The following is a 14,770-nucleotide window of genomic DNA, read 5'->3' as shown; positions in this document are numbered from 1 at the left end:
ATGGATCCTCAGAATTTTTGCATTGGGCTACTCCAAACTCACCGTCAGATCACATGTCTGTGGCCACAGCATGAACCACAAAAATCATACATCCACTGTTTCGTTTAGAATATTTTTTTTCTTGTTTTCCTCCTCTAAAAACTATGTGCGTGTTATGGTCGGGTGCGTGTTATAGAGCGAAAAATACGGTAATTAAAAACAGTTAAAGACGCAAAAAAGCAACAAATGCATTTGAAACAAGACTGAAACCCTGACAAGTTGACACTCTTGGTAAAAATCCATTTAGCCAGCCAGGAAAGCCTGTCAGAACAAAAATGCATTTGGCTGTTTCCAGAAAGGGCAGCTGGCAGCTGTCTGTCCTATCATGACAGGACTGCTATTCCACAGAATAGGGGCAGCCACACTAAAAGCCCTGGTCTGAGTTACTCCGGAGAGGGGCTCTGAGATCTTGGGAACTTGCAGGAGAAACTGCCCTGTGGACCACGGCCTTCTGCTGGGTGTTTAAGGGATAAGCCGGTCTCTCAAGTATATATATGTTTAAGACAATAAACAGCAACAACAACAACAGCATCAAATTTAGTGGTGGGTTGCATGTTACTGTATTATTGCTAGGGTGGTGCTGTGGGTTAAACCACAGAGCCTAGGACTTGCCAATCAGAAGGTTGGCGGTTCGAATCCCCGCAACGTGGTGAGCTCCCGTTGCTCGGTTCCTGCTCCTGCCAACCTAGCAGTTCGAAAGCACGTCAAAGTGCAAGTAGATAAATAGGTACCACTCCAGCGGGAAGGTAAACAGCTGCTTTGTTTGGTTCACCAGAAGCAGCTTAGTCATGCTGGTCACATGTTATGTACTGAGTTGAATAGGATCCAAAATGCAGCAGTCTGGGGGGCTCCGCTAGGGGCGCCACGGAAGATGGCCGACAATACCATCTCTTCAGCTCACACGAAGTAATTTAGAGGCTGAGATGGGAGTAATCAGCCTCCCAAATTCTTCCTGGTGGAAGATGCAGTCTCATCTGCGGCTGCCCACAAACCACCCCCAAGTTCGTAAAGAAGGAGGGGGTGGGGACATTGGATGGAAAGCCCTTGAGGGAGCTCAGATCTCCTGGATGCTGTCTCTGTGAGCGCTCCAAGTTCCATTTCTTAAGATAAAATATTGGATATAAGAATTATGGACATGCTTCGAGTGAAGAAAGGGTATTTAATCTGCTAATTAAGCCAGCCACTGAGGTGCCAAGAGTGATGGAGTGGAAGAAAGAGAACATCAAAGAATAACATCTATGCTGGTATGTTGAAATGGAACAGAAAGGGGGGGTAAAACTTTTTCTTTTCCTACTACGATACTACTTAACAACCCTCCCCCCCCCGAAGAACCGTCTACATTACTTATAACAAGTGAGATCGGAAAATATAAACTGTGTGGAAATAATAATATTAACTAAAGCCTTTGTTCTTTGAAATATTTGGAAGAAGATAAAAGGCTCTCCTGTGACGCACTAGTTAATCGGGATCCACCATTATGAGACAGAGTGAGTTGCAGAGATTGATAGTCATAGGGGGAGGCAAGCTCTTACTTTGATATTATATCTGTATTTCAAGATTTGGCAAACCTCCTCTGGAAAGACTAATGTTTGGTGCAACCTGTCTGAGAAAATTAGTGAGCAAACGCCTAGATTTTATTTCATCGGAACTGAGAAAAGATGGCGTCTGCCACCCGAGAAGGACCTTTGGATGGATTCAGCATAAACACCAGCGTGTGAGGACATACTGCAAACAAAAGACTTACCAGCTGCAAAAAAAAAAAGGAGAGTCATACAAAGTTCATACAGAAGTATATTATTGCTCACTTCAGCTCGCCTGTGGAAACAACTCAGAGGCTATGAAAGAAAGAAGGATTACAACAAGAAGATTTAAAGAAAGAACTATTGGACACTCAAGGCAGTAGAAACATGAGATGATTGGACCCCACTGAACTTGAAGCATGGGAACCCCCAACAAAAAAATTATAATTTGGCAAAATATTTGGACTTTATGATATGTATTTGTACAATTTGGAATATTTAATGTGATTTGACTAGGTTGTTAAAATGGAAAACTTAATAAAAATTATTATATAAAAAAACCCAAAATGCAGCAGTCTGATTGGTCCTAGAACAATAGGATTCGGAACGCAGCAGTGTGACTGGTCCTATAACAATGCAGCAGCATGATTGGTCCACAGGAGCCACCCAATCCAGCTCCAGGTGGAAGTGAACCCACAACCTGATTGGCCTACAGGAGAATCCCAGAAATAGCCAATCACGTGCAGCCCATTGTGTAAATAATGTATATAAAGCAAATATTTTGGGGGAACTTTCATTCCTCCTCACCACTATGAGCTGAATAAAGAGCATGAAATCCACTCTCGACTCCGAGTATATTTCACCACATGACCCGGAAGCTGTACGCTGGCTCCCTCGGCCAGTAAAGCGAGATGAGCGCCGCAACTCCAGAGTTGGTCATGACTGGATCTAATGGTCAGGGTCCCTTTACCTTTACCTTTACCAAATTCACCTATTAATACAGCAACTCTGAAGGGCAGTGATTGTATTGCAGGTCTTTGGGGAGGAGGAACAGAGAATGTATTGTGGACAGATTTCACAGCCTCCAACATTTCCCCAATGAAAATAGGGACGTCAATAATAATAATAATAATAATAATAATAATAATAATAATAAATGTTATTATTTATACCCTGCCCACTCTGGGTGGCTTCCAACGTATATAAAAGCATAATAAAACATTAAACAATTTTAAAAATCTTCCCTATCTGTTGCATTCGCAAAGTAAAGGACACGAGGCTTTGACCAGCAAAGCTCTCGGAGAAAAGTGCATACACCACACCCCTCACCAGGCCATTTTATTAGCAAAAGGATCTTTTACACAGTGCTCATAAGAACCAATCATATTTCCTTTGAGCATTTCATCAAACCCCACGTGGGGAAAAAGTTACACTACAACACTAATTAGCATGCATATATTTTGGGGTAAATAAATTGAGAACTACAAAGGGGTAGTAAATAACTTGAGAACTGGCAGAAATGACTGGCAGAATCCGAGACCAGGGAGAAGAGCCGGTGGAAGAAGATTGGAAGAAATTTAAAGACTATCTACAGAAATATTGTAAAATTAATGAATGTTAGAATGATGTTGGATAGAAATTAAGTGGTTTCCAGCTGTAATGCTTTAAGAGAATATGAAAAAAGGGTTATAAATAGGTAAAAACATAATTAAAATGATGTTGGATTGGAAATAAGTGGTATTAGCAACAAAGTTAATAAGAATATGCAAAAATGAATTGATAATGGATGAAAATACAGAGTTATAAAATGTTAAGATATAGAGTTAAGATAAATGAAAGAGGGTAAGGATTTGCTGATTTGATTATTTAAATGGGAATACAAGAAGGGGAGGTGTGAGGAGGTCAAAGAAACAAGCAAATGAGTTTTAAGCTATGAAAAATGGAATTGTTTTTAATTTTTCTTATTTTTTCTGTGCTTTTATATGTTGTATCTTTATTTTTCTTTTTTCCTTTATTATGTGTTCTTGTATTTATGTTTTTGTAAAACTTCAATAAATATTTCTTTAAAAAAAAAGTAAATAACTTGAGAACTACAAAGGGGTGCATCTGGCAACCCCAGAGGTGAGAAATAAACATGATAAGAAGGATGGCCAGAAAGACCAGATCACTACCACCTTCATGTGAGATCTGTTTCCTGGCTCCAAGATTAACATCTTAAGATTATATATAAGAAAACTACATCAAAGTAACTTGCCTACTATCTTTATGGCACAGGACGCCTGCCTGGCGAAGCAACTGCTGTGTACTGCTGTGTACGTGACGTGAGGAGAGAGAAATGGGCAGTAGAGTCAAAAGGGCCAGAGATGCAGAGGTGTAGATTGATCAAAAATCATATCAAAATAGTTTAAACCCAGTCAACGCAATGCTTTCATTGCTGACACAGATGGCTTACTCTATATTTGTTATAATTCCTCATAGCAATCCCACCTGATCACTACATCTCTGGATATTTGCACTCCTACACTATCAAGGGCTGCCGTCAGACGCCTTCTAAAGGTTGTGGAGTTACTTATCTCCTTGGCTTGGGGGGTCGCCAATACCCATACCCTCCAACATTTCTCCGATGAAAACAGGGACGTCCTAAGGAAAAGTGCGACATTCTGGGATCAAATCAGAAACCGTGATGGCTTCCATAAATCCAGGACTATCCCTGGAAAATAGGGGCACTTGGAGGGTTTGAGCTTTTGCCACAACCAAAACGAGATCTCCAAATGAAGCATAATTTGAGACTGTGGCACCTCTGGTTTTGTATCCCATGCTCTGTTAAATCTGTTCTGGGCTTCCTCCAGGGCAGGTCTGGGGTAAGCGCAGGGGGTGGGCAGAGGTGGAGAAAGGGAGGGTGGTATTTCTATCGTGCACATAAATCATTGCACTAACAGAACAAGGGCACTAGGTATTTCTCATTGGTCCTAAGTATAGGGCAATGACAAGACTCCTGCATCTTTAATAGTACTAAATACTAAGGTGCAAAGTCCTGCCTTCTTTTGCAGCTGACTACTCTGTCCGAATGGCCGATTAATCTGGATGAAGAGCAGGTCTGAAAAGCAGAGTGTGGTCCAATCTGAAGGCCAGCTTGTCTTTTTTAACACCATTCCACCAGCCCTGCTTTCCCTTAAGTTGGTTTTCTTCTTCAAGCCCAGCAAGAGGGAAGCGCTAATTTGTTATGTTGTTCTGGTCATAACCACCTTGGCTTAAAGGCAGCTGTTAGGTAAGGAAGAAGATCAGTTTTCCAGACTGCATTAAGGAAATTACTGAAAAAGCAGTTGCATTAGAGAGGGCGGCAATCATGCAAGACCTTTTATTCCTGACTCAGAAGAGAATAAAGGAGACACTAGGTCAGGATGGCTGGTGCTTGGAGGTTATCTTCAAGTTATGGCCCTTTTGTGGTGTTTTTCTACAATCATCTTGAAATATACTCGGCGTCGAGTGTGAATTTCATGCTCTTTGTTCAGCTCATAGTAGCAATGAATGAAACTTTCCCCAAAACGTCTAGCTATATATACATTATTTACACAATGGGCCCCACGTAATTGGCTAATTCCGGGCTGCTCCTGTAGGCCAATCAGGTCGCTGATTCACTTCCACCTGGAGCTGGATTGGGTGGCTCCTGCATTATGGATCCTATTGTTCTAGGATTCAGCTCAGTACATAACACATCTGAAAGTGGAACCAGAGCAGCACACAGAAACGCCGTTTACCTTCCCGCCGGAGTGGTACCTATTTATCTACTTGCACTTTGATGTGCTTTCGAACTGCTAGGTTGGCAGGAGCTGGGACAGAGCAATGGGAGCTCACCCCGTCACGGGGATTCGAACCGCCAACCTTCTGATCGGCAAGTCCTAGGCTCTGTGGTTTAACCACAGCGCCACCCGCATCCCTAGGTACAACACTATATAGAATGCTATATTATCAGACAATGCCCATTCCCAAAGCCAAGCTCCTTCTATTACATTTACTGTACTCAGAAGGAATTCTGTTGAGCAGCGTTCCCCTGCAATCTGAATTAGAAGTTTCCTTCTTGTGACTTCTGCTTCTAGTTGCTTCCTAATTGCAGGCTTCTGCTTCCAAGGTGCCTCTAATTTTATCTTAATTGCATGGGGCAGCTGAAGCATTACCGTATTTTTCACTCCATAGGGCGCACTGGACCATAGGGCACACCTAGTTTTTAGGGGGGGAAATAAAGAAAAAAATTTATTTCCCCCCCCCAGCCCCAAAGAGCAAAGAAGCCAAAACAGCGAGCAGGATCCATCCCGCTGGCTGTCTTGGCTTCCTCTTTAGCCGTGCAGAACCTCTCCAGCCGGGAGAGGCTGTGCACAGCTTTGGCAGAAGCCAAGACAGTGAGAGGGATGGATCCCGCTCACTGTCTTGGCTTGGTTTTTAGCCACGGGGCTGGGGCAGGGGAAGCCCAAGCTTCCCCCGACCCCAGCCCCCAGAACAGGTCCAGGAGCGGCGGCAAGGTTGCGTGCAGCCTTGCTGCCGCTCCCAGAGCTTGCGGGGCTGGGGGTGCGCTCCTAAGGCTTGTGGATAGCTGCCTGAAGCCCGGGGAGTGCAGCGGGAGTTGGCGCTGCGCTCCCCGGGCTTCAGGCTGCTATCCACAAGCCTTTGGAGAGCGGCGGGAACTCCTGAAGCCTGGAGAGTGAGAGGGGTCGGTGCTCATCGAAAGCACGTCAAAGCACGGAGGGAGCGCTCCCTCTGCGCTTCGGAGGCTTCGCGTTGCTATCGCTGAAGCCAAGGAGCCTGCATTCGCTCCATAGGACAAACACACATTTCCCCTTCATTTTTGGAGGGGGAAAAGTGTGTCCTATAGAGCAAAAAATGCGGTACATACAAATTGTCTTAGAATTGAGCCTTCGTCTTCCCTGAAAGGGGAAGGAACTTTTAATTACTGGCTTCCTCTCATCATGGTTTTCTTTCTTCCCTCTACAGCAAAATAATTGCACTCTATTATTCTAACCAACTAAAGCAGGCTAAATTCACTACCAGTGTGGATTTGTGTCCAGAACACAGCTGCAATAAAACACCAGCGTTAAGGGGCCCAAAGTATCCCCACCATGTATTTGAAAATATCAAGCGTTTCCCTGCATATATGACACAGGACAAAACATGCAACACAATGTAATAAAAGACTTTTATTATTTGCTGTGTGTTTACATTTTTGTCTCCAAATTTTTATTTTTTCTTTATGCTATTTAGGATATTCTTCGGATTCTTCTTTTTCTGAGGGTGTTCTGAAATACAAGTTGGAGAACCGATGTTTTGGAGGCTGCCTGCCCGTGGACTTCAGGGATGCACGCATTCCGCATCTTCGGTGCAGCTGTCTGTGGAAGAAAAGAGTAAACAAATATAAGATTTCCTGTGCTTTAATCTTCTGGCAAGCCTTTTGGGCTGGTCACAAAGTCTCCCCTGGTATTCTTGCAGTGAAGCTGGTAAACTGTGGGCTAGAGGATGTGAACTGTTAGGTGGATTTGTAGCTGTTTGACTAACTGAGGCCCAAAAGGACTCCCCTATGGTTCCTTGCAATCCTGGGAGAAAAGTGTTACGAAAAAGGAGCAATGCTGCTGAGTGCTCCAGATGGCTGGAAAGCCAAACAGGATGTTGATGTTATGGGACTGTACCGTGGGAACAAGGAACAGTCTATTCTGTGCACTGAGCACCGGATGTTAGCTCAGAGTGTCACATGACCCTGTACCAGAAGTACATGGGTGGAGTTATTCTCTCTCTGCTGCTGATGTGAGAGAGTGCAGACATGTTTTCTCTGCACTGCTGGAAAGACAGAAATAAAGGCATGTAAATACATTTCTGTCTGTCTCTTTCCCCTCCCTGGGGATGGCAGGGAAGAGGGGAGGAGTGGTTGTGTTCTTCTCACGTTTGAGGAGAATCGGCCGATAGAGATCTGGCCTTGTCTTGCCGGGAGCCGAGACGGGGGAGATCAACAAGGATTCAAGCCGGGCACCTGGAGAGTGGCCAATTCCTCTGACTGATGTGGGCTTGAAGATCCTAATATATGGAAGCAGAAGCTGCTGGTTATCTGATCCATGGGAATCAGCATGAGAGGTGAGAGGTTGATGGATCGTGTGCCATCCTCTGCACCAAGGAAAGAAGATAACGTCTGCATTGCAGCCAGAAGCTGAACAGACGGCTGGACACCGAGAGAGGGTGTTTTCCAAGCATCGGAGCCCCGAAAAGGTATGCTGAATATCGGGCTAAAAGTGTGAACGCAGAAGTGGTTCACAGGAGCTGCGTTTGGAAAACCAGCTCTGAGAGCTAGGCTTGCATACCAGGGATTTTTGTGGTGAGATAACGAAGAGGTATGCACAGTTGCTAAGCAACGACGGTCAGTCGGCTTGGAAAGTTACTGACACCTGGGGCTGGCTCAGTCAGAGCCTGGAAAGCGAAAGTTGTTTTGTCTTCACTTCTTTGCAAGGACAGTGAGACAGCTTGCAGCCTGCCTGAGAGAGGCAGAAAAACAGCTCAAAAGAGCTTTTGGATTTTACTAGCTCGAGTGAAAGAGCTGAGACTTGGATTCAAAATGGATGCCAAGGACAGGGGGAGGGAAGAACGGAGTTCTAATTCCCCCACTGATGTTGCTACTGGAGAGAATGCTGTAGCTTTGAACGTTGTCCGAGTTTACAATTGTGGACAGGCTGGGCATCTTCAGCGGAGCTGCAAGAAGCCACGCCAGCCAACAGGAGCGAAGGGCCGCTCAGCAAAGCCTGAGGCAGCAGGCAAAGGTCATACCAAGTCTTCGGTGAAACCTGCAAAGGCCCTGATGGCGAAAGGAACCACGCCAGATGTTGGACACTCTTTTATAATCGATACGGGCTGTAATTTTCATATGTCCCCACACAAGGCGCTCTTTTCGACGTTTAAGAAGCAAAGCTTCGCTGTGGAACAAGCCAACGGTCAGAAGCTGAAAGCGACCGGGATTGGAACTGTGTATCTGAAGAGTCTGAACCTGACTATACACAATGTTTACTTGGTTCCTGAATTGAAGTTCAATCTGCTGAGTGTTTCGCAGATTGCAAAGAAAGGACTGAAACTGTCCTATGATGCTGAGAGCTGCAAGATCTTCAAAGATGGAGAGTTGTATCTTTCTGCCAGAGAGAAAGATGGACTGTATTTGTTGACTTTTGAGCAAAGTGATCACATGGAATGTAATTCTGAGTCTAACTTGATTTCTCTTGCAGGTGTGACCAAAACGAGCGCCAAGAAGGTGGCCAGGGTCGACAGAGCGTTTCAGCGGGTGTATGCTGATGTGATTGGTCCTCTAGAACCATCTAGAGGCAATGCAAGATTTTATCTTGTGTGTGTGGATCATTTTTCTAACTTTGTCTGGGTTTATGTGTTAAAAAGGCCACAGGAAGCCTTGGAAAGGTTTCAGGAGTTTTGTGACAAGGTTAAGAATATGCATGATGCTAACATTGATTGTCTTTTGACAGATGAGAAGCAGATTTTTCTTTTACAGGATTTCCAGAGGTTCCTGCAGAAGAGAGGCATAAGACACAAGGTTGCTGTTTCAGCGGAAGCGTGGAACAGGGGTGTCTGTGTACGGGTGAACAAAGAATTGCAAAAGGGGATGAATGCGCAATTGCTTAGTTCACATCTGCCACATGAGTTCTGGGCGGAGTCACTCATGTCGTATTGTCATGCGTGGGTGAGAAAGGTTTCAAAAGAGTTGGGAAGTTCTCCTTTTGAGAAACTGTTCCAGAGAAAACCTTCTGTTGCCCATTTCAGGGTTTTTGGGTCTCATGTGAGGACAGAAGCTCCAGGTGGAGTAAAGAATGCCAGAGGCATTTTTGTGGGATATGAAAAGGGTCTCTACAGAGTAATTTTGTCTGAATCTGGTCAGGTGATTCTCACAAAATTTCTAGAGAGTTCTCCTAAACAGGAGAGAGTGATAGAACACACATTTCCCACAGAGGACGATTCAGATGATGATGATGATTTCACAGAGTACAGTGGTACTGAGAGTGACAGCGATAGCTCAGAGAGCTCAGTTGTCACAGTCATTGAGAGGAAGTCTCACACAATGGATAGACCTTCACAGGTGAAGGATGAACCACTGTTTGCTATTGGAACTGGTTCTCCTAAGAGTCCTGAGACTGAACCAGTGAGCAGAGAGGATCAGCACCTCTTACGCAGGTCTGAGAGAGTCACAAAGGGTGAACCACCCAAAAGGTACTCAGAAGAGTTTGCTAACTTAGCTGTTGCATGTGTTGCTGTTGTACACAACCGAGGACAGGTTGGAGCTGTGTCTAAGTCAGAGACAAAGACACAACAGAGAGTTGCTAGCCAAGGTAATGCAGATGCACTCATTCCTTGGAAGCCAGACAACCAGAGAGGTACACTGGGGAAACCAGTGGCGGGTAGTTCCAAGGGTGGAACTGAAACAACAGGGGAGTGTTATGTGTATAACAACTGTTTGTTTTCTTCTCTGGATCACGCTTTGCTTGCCGCAACACGCATTGATTCTTTTGGGGGAGGTTGTTACGAAAAAGGAGCAATGCTGCTGAGTGCTCCAGATGGCTGGAAAGCCAAACAGGATGTTGATGTTATGGGACTGTACCGTGGGAACAAGGGACAGTCTATTATGTGCACTGAGCACCGGATGTTAGCTCAGAGTGTCACATGACCCTGTACCAGAAGTACATGGGTGGAGTTATTCTCTCTCTGCTGCTGATGTGAGAGAGTGCAGACATGTTTTCTCTGCACTGCTGGAAAGACAGAAATAAAGGCATGTAAATACATTTCTGTCTGTCTCTTTCCCCTCCCTGGGGATGGCAGGGAAGAGGGGAGGAGTGGTTGTGTTCTTCTCACGTTTGAGGAGAATCGGCCGATAGAGATCTGGCCTTGTCTTGCCGGGAGCCGAGACGGGGGAGATCAACAAGGATTCAAGCCGGGCACCTGGAGAGTGGCCAATTCCTCTGACTGATGTGGGCTTGAAGATCCTAATAAAAAGGACTGCTGCAGGGTTCTGTCCTGGGCCCCTTGTTGTTCTACATGACTTGGCTGAAGGCATAGAGGGGATGATCATCAAATCTGTAGATGACACCAAACTGGGAGGGGTAGCTAAAACCTCAGAGAATCAGGATTGAAATTAGGGGTTGCTGAAAAAGTTTAAAACAGGGATGCAGAAAAGGGAGGTATGGGGAAGTCGTTGAAATAAGGTTTAAGAAAAAAAGGTGATGAAATTATACGTGTTTATATGTTTGTTCGTTAATGTGTTATGTTGTGAATTATTAGTTTTTGTGTGTTAATATATGTTGTAAAACCAATAAAAATTTATTATAAAAAAAAGAGAGAGAATCAGGATTGAAGATGAGCTTCACAGATTGGAGAACTGGGCCCAAACTTTTTAAAAAAACAAGTTTCTGTAGGGACAAACGTAAGGTTTGACATGTAGGCAGGAATAACCAGGTGCACAAATATAGGACGGGTGACACCTGGCTTGACTGTAGAACATGTGAAAAGGATCTTGGGGTCTTAGTAGAGACCAAAAGCTTAACATGAGAGAACACTGTGATGCAGCAGCAAAAAAAGTGAATGCTAATCTAAGCTGCTTCAACAGAAGTCTAGTATCCAGGGCCAAGGAAGTAACAGTACCACTATTGTGCCTTGCTCAGACCCAACCTGGATCATTGTGTCCAACTCTGGTCACCACAGTTTAAGAAAGATATTGACAAGCTGGAATGTGTTCAGAAGAGGGCGAACAGGGTGACCAAGGGTCTGGATCCCAAGCCTGATGAGGAATGGTTGAAGGAGTGTTGGGATGTTTAGCCTGGGGAAGAGAAGACGGAGAGGTGATATGAGCCGTCTTCAAATATCTGAAGGACTGTCCCATGGAAGACGGAGCAAGATTCTTTTCTGCTGCTCCAGGACCCAAAGCCATAGATTCAAATACAAGACAGAAGAGTCTGACTAAACATTAGGAAGAACGTTCTGCTGCTGAACCTTCTGAGCGTAAGAGCTGCTTGGCAGTGGAAGTTTTTAATGGTAAGTCGGATGGTCATCTGTCTTGTATGATCTAGTTGAGATTCCTGCATTGCAGGGGTCGTACTAAATGATCCTTGGTCATGACTTGTTAATGTGTCTTTGCCTTGGCGGTGGTTTTCCACTTGACTTTTCTGACTCACATTCCCCCTCTTCCTCTCTCCAGCACCCCCTCTTGCTGAGCTTCATCTCTCGTACACGGATACCCTTACCGAGAGTGCAGCATGTGCCCGGCACTGCACATCTCCCATCTTCACCGCACCACTTCCAGCCGGACGTGCAGGGGTCAGGCAGGTCATTTTCCTCCAGGCAGCGCGGAGTTTCCTCGGTGTCAATGAGGCAGCCAAATTCTTCTCCGCAGCAGATGCTGGGGCCAAAGCAGTTTCCTTTCATTTCAGGACCACAGGTGATGCACTGAGAGACAGAGAGAGAGAGAGAGAATGGGGTGGTGCTGAGTTCGAGTTTGGCTACAGCAACGTGACTACAGGTATGCTGAACTAGATGGGTGTTTGGTCTGATCCAGCAGGGCTCACGAAAATCCATCCAGACCAACGTTCCCTGTCCCACAGCAACAAGCCGAGTGCTGCCAGGTACCCCACAAGCAGGGGAATCCCTGTCCCTGCCTTGGCTACTGGTATTCAGAGGTATATTACCTCTGAAGCTGAAGGTTTCATCCAACCATGCTGGCTAACACAGACCTGTCCCCCAGGATGGATTTCTCTATTTCCCCTTTCAAAACCATTTGAGGCTGAAGTCCTATGCATATTGTCCTAGGTCTAAACACCATGGGTGACATCCCACTTAACGTTACTCAGGGTAGACACACTGAATTTAATGCACATTATCATGATTATGACAACGTTTATATCCTACCTTTTCTTGAAGGAGTTCAAGGTGGTCACATTGCTCTCCCTCTCCCCATTTCATACAGGCATTGTATTAGTTAATCATTTTATATTTTATATTTCTCACCACATCTTCCAGGCAGAGTGATGTGCCTCTCTCTGAATCTATTTTCTATTTAGCAAAGTTCAGAAATGGACTTTCTTTTTACTCCAATCACACCAGGAATCTTCATTTGAACCGAGTGCAAATGTGAACGTTTGGCTCAACAAGCTGATCACAACAAATTAATATGTATTTCTTTAACAAATTGTATATCCTGCTTGATTGTAATGAAGCTTTAAGCAATTTGCAAAAAGTATTAAAATCATCTAAATAAAAGAAAAGTGTTTTAAGTAGGTGCTGAAGCTTAAAGTCAGGGATGGGGGACATGCGGCTCTCTAGCTGGTGTTGCAATGCAGCTCACATCAGACCCCCAGAGAACATGGACAAATACCCCAGAGGATACTGGGAGTTGTAGTCCAACAACATCTGGAGGACCTCAGCATCCCCACCCTTACTTTACTTTACCATCCTGTACTTACTTACCTGGTTGCAAGTCCTACTGAACTCAGTAAGGCTTACTTTTGAGTCGCTATGTCTAGGCTTGCACTGCACTCACATTTAATTATTGAGGCATAAATTGAGGCCCTTGCAAAGGAATGGTCTTGCAGGAAGGCAGAGTATTTGCCATGCAGCTTGGAAAAGAGCGTTGAAAGGGAGTAAATGCTTCAGTACAAGTGCTGGTATGAAAAATACTTAAAAATCTAATCTGCAACATTTCTAGTGCATGAGTTGTGCACAGAGCATGACCTCATTGCTTCCCTCGAGCGAGGGTTTCACAATGTCCAGCTCACAGATAAATAAAGAGACTGACACATGTCTAACCTATGGGTTAGTGGCAAGCTGTGGGCCAAATCTGAACCCCAAGCAACCACACTTGGCTCTGCTAGCCCTGCAAGCTTCTCTAGGGAACAGAAGTACAGAGAAGGGCAGCACTTAACGCAGGCAACAGAAATGGGCCGGCATGGAAGGTTGAAAGCTGTGCTTCGAGATCCCTGCACCATTACTAATAGAGGCTTTGCCTCTTTCTGAGATTGTGCCAGAATAAATGTAGGTGCATCATCTTCTTGACAATCTAAGACACAAATTAAAGTCTTTTCTAAGATGCTTACTGTCTTATCTCCCTCTCATATAGACATATAAATTTACGGCAGCACACAACCCGTGTGTTTAGGACACCTTTAAAGCACCTAAATAATCCTGGGAATTGTAGTTTGTTAAGGGTCCTGGGAATTGTAGCTCTGTGAGGGGCAGACTGCCATTCCCAGGATTTGGGGCGGGTGCGCTTTAAATGTCCTTTAAAGGTATGGTTGTCTCTGCAGCCTTGAGTTAGAATTCCTTCACTCTTTTGCTATAGCAGTTGCAGCACCTCTCTCTCTTCCATAAGGAGCAGTGCTCCATCCCTGTAGAGCAGAAACAGGTCTGAGAGGCAGAGCAAAGCAGAAAAGGGATTAGGGACACAAAGACACCTTTGGAACAATTCCCCCATAACCAGCAAAGGAGCAGAAAAGCAGTCTCTTTCGGAGACAGGCGCATCAATTGAGATTTGCAGGTGCATCAACTGAGATTCTCTCCTCTCTCTCTCTCCTACCGGTCTGTATTCTTTGCGTTCTATGACTTCTCTCTTTCCTCGCCAAAGCCAATTCTGGATGTCTGAGACTGATCTCTTTCCTCCCCGAGGGCAGTTCTGGAAATAGCAAGCCGAAGACAAGGTGAGTAGGCAGAGGACATAGACTAGAAGAGAGGTCTCAGGCATCCTGGTGGGCTTGCAAATCTTGCTCACAGGCTGTCTTCCTCTCCTGGCTTCTGCCTCCTTCCTGGACCACCTGGCTCTTTATACCCTTCGTAGCTCCCCTTTGCATCAACGCAACACTTCTATCATGACCTCGGTGGAGGCCCCGCCCCTCTCACTCTGGCCCCGCCCCTCAACTCCTTCCCTCCCTTTGCGTCCTCCTCCTCTGCCACAAGTGCAGCCACCACAAAACAGCCATACTTCTGGAAGCTCAGGAATCAAGAAGACAAGAAATTTTAAAAAGAATGGGAAATGTTTATAATGTAGATACAAAATCATTGTAAACAGGTCAAAACATTAGCAGGATTTTAAATGCACTTGTTGGGTCTTCATTGCGGGGGGTGGAGATGGGACTGATTCTTCCTCATTTTCAGCCACCTTAGCTGAAAACCATTAGCTAGATTCTGGGAGGAAGAATTTGGAC

At 45.0% G+C, this 14,770-nt stretch overlaps 1 protein-coding gene across 1 annotated transcript; it reads right to left on the bottom strand.

The window, feature by feature from the left end:
* Positions 1-6,733: 6,733 nt before the first annotated feature.
* LOC310742470 (oxytocin-neurophysin 1-like) lies at positions 6,734-14,363 on the bottom strand. The gene is made up of 3 exons (XM_083572009.1): positions 14,146-14,363; positions 11,822-12,023; positions 6,734-6,937 (listed from the first exon to the last, which is right to left on the bottom strand). Exons 1-3 carry the CDS (start codon positions 14,308-14,310, stop codon positions 6,900-6,902), a joined length of 405 nt encoding a protein of 134 aa, XP_083428135.1. The 5' UTR covers positions 14,311-14,363; the 3' UTR covers positions 6,734-6,899.
* Between the last annotated feature and the right edge of the window lie 407 nt (positions 14,364-14,770).

Source organism: Podarcis filfolensis (assembly GCF_964270895.1).
Source record: "Podarcis filfolensis genome assembly, chromosome: 9".
Classification (NCBI taxonomy): domain Eukaryota; kingdom Metazoa; phylum Chordata; class Lepidosauria; order Squamata; family Lacertidae; genus Podarcis; species Podarcis filfolensis.
The sequence above is the reverse complement of the archived record's forward strand: the minus strand, read 5'-3'. Positions and strand labels throughout refer to the sequence as shown.

What these genes read in the sequence shown, in the direction of transcription:
- LOC310742470 (XM_083572009.1), bottom strand. Translation starts at nt 14,310, where the DNA reads ATGCCTGAGACCTCTCTTCTAGTCTATGTCCTCTGCCTACTCACCTTG. An exon ending in AACGCAAAGAATACAGACCG is followed by an intron (nt 12,024 to 14,145) that starts GTAGGAGAGAGA and finishes TCTGTCTCTCAG; the next exon opens with TGCATCACCTGTGGTCCTGA. An exon ending in GGGCACATGCTGCACTCTCG is followed by an intron (nt 6,938 to 11,821) that starts GTAAGGGTATCC and finishes TTTCTTCCACAG; the next exon opens with ACAGCTGCACCGAAGATGCG.